Source organism: Rhea americana, unplaced genomic scaffold (assembly GCF_003343005.1).
Source record: "Rhea americana isolate MKP2758 unplaced genomic scaffold, rheAme1 scaffold_540, whole genome shotgun sequence".
NCBI lineage: Eukaryota > Metazoa > Chordata > Aves > Rheiformes > Rheidae > Rhea > Rhea americana.
Window position 1 is genome coordinate 70,525 of NW_028186691.1, and position 9,386 is coordinate 79,910.

At 66.9% G+C, this 9,386-nt stretch overlaps 1 protein-coding gene across 1 annotated transcript in view; it reads left to right on the plus strand.

Annotated features, from left to right (window-relative positions):
* Positions 1-327: 327 nt before the first annotated feature.
* MEGF8 (multiple EGF like domains 8) overlaps positions 328-9,386 on the plus strand; it is a 26,907-nt gene continuing 17,848 nt past the window's right edge. Inside the window, 14 exon segments of the mRNA XM_085318556.1 lie at positions 328-567; positions 1,255-1,473; positions 2,151-2,314; positions 2,759-2,965; positions 3,634-3,814; positions 4,496-4,584; positions 5,321-5,546; positions 5,961-6,141; positions 6,683-6,828; positions 7,370-7,489; positions 7,678-7,841; positions 8,351-8,458; positions 8,975-9,122; positions 9,212-9,375. Of these exon segments, the coding sequence (XP_085174682.1) occupies positions 1,293-1,473; positions 2,151-2,314; positions 2,759-2,965; positions 3,634-3,814; positions 4,496-4,584; positions 5,321-5,546; positions 5,961-6,141; positions 6,683-6,828; positions 7,370-7,489; positions 7,678-7,841; positions 8,351-8,458; positions 8,975-9,122; positions 9,212-9,375 (2,079 nt within the window). The 5' untranslated portion in view covers positions 328-567; positions 1,255-1,292.

Genomic DNA, 9,386 nt, shown 5'->3' on the forward strand with positions numbered 1-9,386 from the left:
CCCCGCCGCGGGGGCTCTGTGGCCAGCACGGCCGCTCTGGCCTCTCGGCTCGCTGGTTGCGGCGGCGGCAGACTGGTCCGGTCGGCGCACTCCTCTCGCTGATCCGCCGCAGGTTGGGGCGCGCTAGTCCCTCGCTCTCCCTCGCCGCGCGGGCCGCTCCGGCCGCCGTGACGTGCCAGGTCCTCCGAGGAGGCGCTGCTCTAGCCTCCGCGTCTGTGACACAGCCCAACCCGGGCCCGGCTAGCCCTCTCGTTCCTCCAGCGCGTCGCTCTAGGCCCACACCTAGTCTCGCTGCTCCGCTCCTCCAGGGCGCCGCACTCACCCCGCCCTCTCCGCGCGGCCGCTCTGGCCCCTCGTCTCGCTGCTCCGGGACCGGGACTCCGCCTCCGCGCTGAGGAGCCGCCGCGAGCGGGTGAGGGGAGGAGGGAACCTATAGGGGACCCATAAGAGACCCATAGGGGATCCACAGCGGACCCGCAGCGGCCGACGGGACCCCGCATCCCCCCCGCCGGCCCTGGACCAACTCGCCCCTCCAGCCCGCCTGGACCCCTGCCGGGCCCCGAGCAGGTTCTGTAGCCCCTTGTAGGCCCCTGTGGGCCCAATAGGCCTCCCATGGGCCCCATGCGCTCATATCGGAGTCTCTAGAGGGTCTGGGGGCGCCCGCAGGTCCTTATGGGCCCCCTACATGGGCCCCTGCATGCTGTAGATGCCCTAGAGATCTGCCTGAGGGGTGGGGGGGGCCTATAGCCGCCCACAGAGGGTCTTATGGGCCCTATAGTGCCCTGCAGGGAGAGGCTGTGGGCTGGAGGGGGCTGTCCTGTGGGATGAGGGAGTCTCCATGGGACAGGGAGGTCCTATGGGGCTGGTGGGCTCGCAGCATGTCCCTATAGGGTTAGCTGGCTCCTATGGGGCAGGGCATTCCTTCAGGGTCCCTATGGGGTTAACAGGCTGCTATGGGGCAGTAGGTCCCTATGGAGTCCCTAGAGGCTCAGTGAGTCCCTATAGGGGTCCCTGTAGGACAGGAGACCTTATGGGACCAGGGTGCTTATGGAGTTAATGGGTCCCTATGGGGTCCCAAGGGGGCATGGGATCCTGATAGGGGTCCCTATGGTGTTAGCAGGCGCTTATGGGGCAGAGCCTCCCTATGGGGTCRTTGTGGGGTTAGCAGGCCCCTGTAGGGCAGGGGCTCCTTACGGGGGTCCATATGCCCGTGGGGCTAGCAGCTGCAGGGTGCTCACCCTGCTGCCCTTGCAGGTGGGCATGGGGCTGCCCCCGCACTGAGCCCCCCGGCCATGGCAGCCCTCCGGGCCCCCCAGGCGCTGCTGGCGCTGGTGCTGGCGCTGAGCGGGGTGCATGGGGCCGGCGCCGGCGACTGCAAGGGGCAGCGACGGGTGCTGCGCAGCCTCACCGGCTATGTCAGCGACGGCCCCGGCAACTACTCCGTCAACGGCAACTGCGAGTGGCTCATCGAAGGTGATGCGGGGACCGGGCACCCCCAGGGGCTCCTGTGGCCCCCCAGAGACACCCGCATACTCCTGGGGCACACTGGGGTCCCCGTGCATGCCTATAGCCCCCCAAGACACCCAGCACCCCATAGCCTTCCCTGGGGTCCCCCCAGTACCCTCATTGTGCTCTGTAGGGTCACCTCAATATCCATGGGGCACGGTGGGGTCCCCCAACACCCCTATAGTCTCCCCCACGGTTCCCCCACTACTCCCATTGCACTCCCTAGGGTCACCCCAATGCCTCTGGGGCACGCCAGGGTCCCCCAGCACCCCTAAAGCCCCCGGAGACATGTCAGCACCCCTATAGCCCCCCCACAGTGCCCCTGATATCCCTACTTCATACCCCAGAGACACCCCAATTCCCTTTGGGCAACCCAGGGTCCCCCAGTACCCCTATTGCCCCCCGCAGAGACAGCCCAGTACATCTGGGCCACCCCAAGGTCCTCCATAGTGCCCTGTGCCCCCCGCATTTTCTTCAGTAGCTCTCTAGTCACCACAGGGCTGCCCCATCCCCASGTCCTCGTGGATTGGGAGGGGGATGACAAGGTGTCCTGGTGGCCTGGAAGGGGGCACAGCTGGGTCCCCACGGCCCCCCAAGTCTGGGGGGGGCATGGGGGCCCCCTCTGATGCCCTGGGACCCCACAGCGCCCAGCCCGCGGCACCRCGTGCTCCTCACGTTCACCTTCATGGACACGGAGTGCACCTATGACTACCTCTTCGTCTACGACGGGGACTCCCCCCGCAGTCCCCTGCTCGCCAGCCTCAGTGGCAGCACCCTCCCCGCCCCCCTCGAGGCCACCTCGGGCAAGGTGCGGGGCTGGGGGGCGGCTGGGAGGGCCGGGGGTGCAGGGGGAGCTGGAGGTGCAGCTGCAGCTGTGGGATAGTTATGGGGTGCAGGATGAGACCATAGGGCTGTTGTGGGACACTGATGAGGCCCTGGGTGCTGCAAGGGTGCAGGTGAGGCTATGGGGCAGTTGTGGGGTGCAGAGGGGGCCGGGGGATTTAGTTGGTGCCATGGGACAGCTGTGGAGTGTAGGGGGTGCTGGTGGTCAGCTGCAGCCATGGGGCAGTTGTGGGGTGTAGAGGGAACTGTGGGTGCAGCTTGCGTCAAGGGGCGGTTGTGGGGTGGCTATAGGATGCTGGTGAGACTAGGGTGCTTCTGGGATGCCAGTGAGGCCACAGGGAGCTGTGGGGTGACCTTGGGGCAGCCGTGGGGTGCCTACCCTGACACTGCTGCACCGCCTCCCCCCCAGATGCTGCTGCACCTCTTCAGCGACGCCAACTACAACCTGCTGGGCTTCAACGCAACCTACAGCGTCTCACTGTGCCCACGGGGCTGCTCGGGGCRGGGGGCCTGTGACCCCCAGGGCCGCTGCTCCTGCCAGCCTGGCTGGGGGGGGCCTGCCTGCGCCCAGCCCCACTGCGCAACCTATTGCCAGGCCCATGGCACCTGCAACCAGGTAGAGATGGGGCTGGGGGGCCTGGAGCACCAWGGATGGAGCAGGACCATCAGGCATGGGGCTGGGAGGGTCGTGGACCTGCTGAGRATGGGCCTGGGACCATCAAGGATGGGACTGTGGGGCCCCCAAACCCACCAAGGAACCCACAGACCCCTCAAGCATGGAACTATGGGGCCTCCAAACCTACCAAGAACCCCCAAACCTACCAAGCATGGGGCTAGCAGACCCTCAAACCCGCCAGAAACCCACAAACACATCAAGCATGGGGCTGGGGGACCCCCAAACCCATCAGGCATGGGATTAGGAGACCCCCAAACCCACCAAGGACCCCCCAARCCCATCAGACATAGGACTATGGGACACCCAATCCCACTAGGGCCCCCCAAACTCATCAAGGATGAGGCTACAGGACCCCCAAACCCCCTGGGGACCGCTAAACCCACCAGGCATGGGGTTAGGAGACCCCCAAGCCCACTGAGATCAAGGCTGTGGAACCCCAAACCTGCCAGGGACCCCTAAACCTGCTAGGGACAAGGCTATGTGACCCCCTAGCTCACCAGGAACCCCCAACCCAGCAGGCATGGGGCTAGACGACCCCCAAACCTGCTAGGGACAGGGTGGCCATGGCCCCTGGCTCAGTGCCCCATGGTGCCGCCATGTCCCTGCAGGCCACGGGGCGCTGTGAGTGCCAGCCCGGCTTCGTGGGCCAGGCCTGCGACCTGGCACTGGGCGAGAACCAGGGCGGCGGGCGCTGGTACAACGTCAGTGACGGGGACCCCAGCTTCCGCCCCCGTGCTGCTGCCGCCGGAGCTTTCCTGCCCCACAGCGGAGCTCTCTACATCTTCGGGGGTGAGCAGGCACCATGGGGGCTCAGAGGGCTGTGGGGGGCTATGAGGAAGGATATGGGACCATGGGGCAGGGCTGTAGAGGGCTATGGGAGGAGATGGGCAATGAGGGGCTCTAGAGAGTCGTGGGGGGGGATATGGGGTCTTGGGGGGCTCTAGAGTGTTATGTGGGGGGATATGGGGCCGTGGAGGGGTTGGAGGTGGGTATAGAGGGGGATGGGGGGCTACTGATGGCTATGGGAGGAGATGTGGGGCAGTGGGGAGCTGTAGAGTGTTGTGGGGGTTTATAGAGGGCTATGTGGAAGGAGGTATGGGTTCTGGGGAGCTATAGGGGATATGTGGGGGGATATGGATCAGTGAGGGGCTGTAGAGAGCTTTGGAGTAGGGATATGGGGTAGTGGGGGCTTATAGAGGGCTGTATGGGGGGATATGGGGCAGTGGGGCTATAGAGGTCTGTAGGGAGCAGACAGGAGTTGGGGGGCACTGTAGGAGGGGCATTGAGGGCTGGGGGGGCATAGGAGGGTTATGGGGTTATGGGGATCCATAGGAGAGACACGGGGCCACAGGGGGGATATGGGGCCACAGGGGGCACTGGGGGACTGAAGGGGGGAGGAATTGGGGTCTCCATGGGAGGCTGGGGTGTGCCCCCCCTGTCCTGGGGGGCATCAGCGGCCCCTTCCTCCAGGGCTGGACCTCAACACGGCGCTGGGTGACCTCGTTGTCTACAACTTCAGCACCAACCTCTGGGCCCGGCTGGAGCTGAGCCCCTGCCCGGTACGTACATGGGGCTGGGCCCCTGTGGCCTCCCACTGCTCCTGCCCCCCAGCCCTCTCCTGGCCTCCCACCACCCTCTGGAAGAGCTTTCTCCTGCCTTTGCTCTCTGTCTTCCCAAACGCACCTTCGTGAAGATTTTCCTTCTCTTCAAAATTGGTTTCCCTGCAGTTACCCCCAGAAATACCCCGTGCCCCGCAGCCACTCCTTTCTTTCCCAAATACCCTCGGAAATACCTCCTTTTCCTACAGTTGCACCTCCACAAATTTCCCTTGCTATGCAATTACTCCTTCATTTTCCAAATATGCCCTGGAAAAACCTCCTTTCCCTACAATTGCATACCCACAGACACCCTTTTCCTTGCAATCCTTTTTTTGTTTTCCAAATATGCCCTGGGAACACCCCCTTTTCCTCCAGTGACACCCCCAGGAATGCTGTTTGCAGTGGAAGTCCCCCTCTCCCCAGAAAGACCTCTAGAAAAACCTCTTGCGGCAGAAATGTTTTTCCCGCAGAAACGCTTCCTTTCCCTGCCATGAGCCTCTGTCCCCCAGAGATGCTCTTTCCTTTGCGATGACACTTTTCCCTCCAAGGCCTTCCCTGCAAATACCTGCTTCCTGGGTAGCCGCTGTGTCCAGGACCACCTCGCCCCCCTGCCGCCCGCCCGCCCCCTTCTCCGCAGCGGCTTTCCGCACCGAAGCGCCCTGGCCCCGCTGCCAGCGGCGCTGACACCTTCCCGCAGGCGCCGCGGCACTCGCACGTGGCCGTACGCTGGCGCGATGCCCTGGTGCTCAGCGGCGGCGAGCTGCCCGACGGGGCGCTGGCCCGCGATGTCTGGCTCTTCGCCCCCAGCCCGGGGCGCTGGCGGGAGCTGGAGCCCCCCAACGGCACCGGCGCTGGGGCCCGGCCTCCCGGGCTGGCTGCCCACGCCGCCGCCATCGTTGACGACTGGCTCTATGTCTTCGGAGGTGGGTGCTGGGGCCGGACGCCGGTGCCCCTCCCGGCTGCAGGGGTTCATGGGGTGGGCGGGCACCTGGCTACGGGGGTCCCGGACACATGAGTCCCTCCCAGCCATAGAGATCCATGGGGAAAGCAGGCATCTAGGTCCCTCCAGGCCGTGGGGATCCAAGGAGCAGGCAGGCACCTGGCTATGGGGGTCCTGGATGCCTGTGTCCCTCCCAGCTGTAGGGATCAATGGGGCAGGTGGGCATCTGGGTCCCTCCAGGCCGTGGGGGTCCAAGGGGCAGGCAGGCACTTGGGTGCAGCCCACTGCACTGGGGCAGGCACTGGGGGTGCCAGATGCCTGGGCCCTGGGGAGCTGGGCACCTGACTATGGGGGTCCCGGATGCCTGGGACCTTCTGCTGAGTCCCTCTGCCTGCAGGCCGCACGGCGGAGGACGTCTTCTCCTCACAGCTCTTCCGCTTCAACCTGGAGACGTGGCGGTGGGAGGTGGTGGTGCCCTGGGGGGGGAAGCCCCCCGCGGCTGCTGGCCACTCCATGGTCTTTCACGCCCCATCCCGCACCCTCGTGGTCTATGGGGGGCACCGGCCCTCCACGGCACGGTATGGGGGCTGAGGGGACCCAAGGGACTGGGGGGGCTGTGGCTGTGGAGTGGTCTCATGGGGACTTTGAGGTGGGAGACTTTCACCATGAGGTGGCCCCATGGGGACCCTGGAGAGCAATGGGGACCCTGGAGAGGGACTGTGACCAGGGGGTGGCCCCATGGGGACCTTGAGGTGGGAGGCTGTGGCCATAGAGTGGCCCCATGGGGACCCTGGAGGGGGACGTGACCATGGGGTGGCCCCATGGGGATCTTGAGGGAGGGGCTGTGCCARTGGGGTGGCCCCATGGGCACCCTGGGGGGATTTGTGCCCATGGGAGGACCCTGCATGTTGGTGGGGGCCCCAGGGGGATATGTCTCTGTCCCACATACAGCCCCATCCCCATGCCTGGGGTGTCCCTGCTCCATGTCCCGTCTCCATGTCCCGCCCTGTCCCCGTGCCCCATCCACATGCCATCCCTACACCCCATCCACTCCCTGCGGACTCCCCCTGTCCAGCGCGTCCCTGCCCGTGCCCAGCGCCTCCCGTCCCCTTGCCGCAGGTTCAGCATGCGGGTGAACACCACCGACCTCTTCCATGTGGACCTGCGCCACTGGACCACGCTGCGGGCCCGGGACGGCGCGCGGGGCCCGCGGGAGCGCGCCTTCCACAGCGCCACCATCATTGGGGACTACATGGTGGTCTATGGTGAGTGGGGACCATGGGACCCCCCGGGGCCCCCAGCCACCCCAGAGACCCCCAGGGCACTGCTCCCCCCGTCGTCGGGGACTCCATGGTAGTCTATGGTGAGCAGGGACCGCGAGGCTCCCCTGGGGGCAGCCACCCTGGAGACCCCCAGGGAACTGCTCCCCCCGTTATTGGGGACTACATGGTGGTCTACAGTGAGTGGGGCCCCTGGGGGCCCACAAGCGCCCTGAGGACCCCAGCCACCCCWGAGACCCCCAGGGATCCACTACACCACACCAATGGGGCTGTGTGGTGGTCTGCAGTGAGTGGGGACCCATAGGAACCCACAGGCACCCTCTAGCAACCCRCCGGCACCCCAGAGATTCTCAGGGACCTGCTGACACCGCCATGCCCCCATGGCTTCGTGGTCAAGTTGTGGGAACCCCCGAGCCCCCTGGAACTCCTGGGGACTCCCCCCAACATCACAGTGGTGTGGGGGGAGTGAGGACCCCCCTGCCACACAGCGAGGTGGGGGGAGCTGACCCCCGGCCCGGCCCCACAGGAGGGAACGTGCACATCCACTACCACGAGGAGAAGTGCTATGAGGACGAGATCTTCTTCTACCACCTTGGCTGCCACCAGTGGGTACCCAGCGCCGAGCTGGCCCATGGGCTGCCCCACGGTGAGGGGGCTGGGGGCTACCCCACAGCAGGGGGCATGGCCAGGAGGGCGGTGGCGGGTGCCGGGAACCTACCTGGGGGTCCTTGGCAGGCACGTCAGACCCATGGCAGGTCTGATGTGGCCCCCCAAGAGCCGGGAACATGGGAAGGGGGCCCCTGAGGGTGCTGTGGCACTGATGTGCGCCCCCAGAGCGGGGGTCCCGGGGTTCCCCGGGGCAGGGCCGCTACGCCCACGTGGCTGCGGTGCTGCAGGGCAGCGTGCTGCTGGTGGCCGGCGGCTTCAGTGGGGCCCCCCGCGCCGACCTGCTCGCCTACAAGGTGCCAGCCTTCGTCTTCCAGGTGCCGGCCCAGAACGTGAGTGTCCCCCACCCCTGGCCTCGCTGCCGCCTGCCCCTGGGGTCCCCAACCCGTCCGGGGGTTCCTGTTCCCATCCACGGGGTCCTCAGCCTGCTTGGGGGTCCATGCTCCCACCTGTGGGGTCCCTGTTCCCATCCACGGGGTCCTCAGCCTGCCTGGGGGTCCCTGCTCCCATCTGTGGGATCCCTGCTCCCATCTGTGGGGTCCCACCTCCCATCCGTGGAGCCCTCAGCCCACCAAGGGGTCCCATCCAGGGGTCCCTGATCCCATTTGTGGGGTTCCTGCTACCGTCTTTGGAGTCCCCAGGCCCCACATGCCACTTCAAGGACCCCCAGCTCCCCATCCATGGGATCCCTGGGGCCCACAGTCTCTTCTGCCCTTTGCCATGGGTTCCCAAGACCCCTAAGCTATGGGATCTTGGGGGCTTCTTCGTCCCCCTGCCCCATGCCATGGGGTCCCTGGCCCACCGCGGAGCTGGGGTGCTCCGTCCTTGCTGTCCCCCCCAGTACCACCTTGACTACTGCTCGCTCTACGCCGAGAAGGGCACCTGCACCAAGGACCCGCAGTGCACCTGGTGCCTGGGCAGGTGCCAGAGCCCCGCGCCCCACAGCAGCGTGAGCACCCCGCCGCCGGGGGGCAGGCAGCGCTTGGGGACATGGCTATGGGGGGGGGACCCCGGAGTGTGCGGGGGGGGAGGCTGTGGCACTGGGGACATGGCTATAGGGGGACCCCGGGCTGCCCCGGGGGGGAGGCTGCGGCGCGGGGTGGGGGGGAGGTTGCAGCATGGCGGGGTCCTGGGGCCTCTTGGGGGGAGATTGCAGCCTGGGGGGGACGTTGCAATATGAGGCAGCGGCTGTGACCTGGATGCTGGGGTCTCTGGGGAGGGGCAGGGTGCCTGGGCTCCCTGTGGGGGGCAGGGTGGAGGGCCAGGACACCTGGGCTCCCCATGGGGAGCAGGATCGGGTCCCGGACACCTGGGCTCCCCATGGGGGACAGGATTGGGCCCTGGACACCTGGATTTGCCCCATGGGGGACAGGATCGGGCCCCAGATGCCTGGACTCCCAGGGAGGTGTGGGGCTGGCACCGGGGGCCACCGGGGCCCCACTGACATGCCCCCCGCCCCCCACAGTGCCCCAGCAGCAGCTGCCTGGGCCTGGCCCGTCTCCTGGTGGACTGTGAGTCGTGCCTGGCGTTCGGGGGGGCGGCAGGGGGCTCCCCCCGTGCCCCCGGCCCCTTTGGCTGGTGTGTGCAGAATGACACCTGCGTGCCTGTGGCTGGTGAGTGCGGGGCTGGGGGGCTGTGCTGGGGGGCCGGGCGTTGTACTGGGGGGCTGCTCACCCCCCCACACACTCCCCCTCCCCTCCAGAGCAGAGCCGCTGCCGCGTGGGGCAGATTTCGGGCACCTACGGTTGGTGGGGGCCGCGGCCCATCTTCCTCACGGCCCTGGAGCACTGCCGCACCGCCAACTTCCTGCCCGGCCTCCACCTCGTCACCTACCAGCAGCCCCGCAACGACTCCCAGCCCGACAAGGTGGGCGCTGC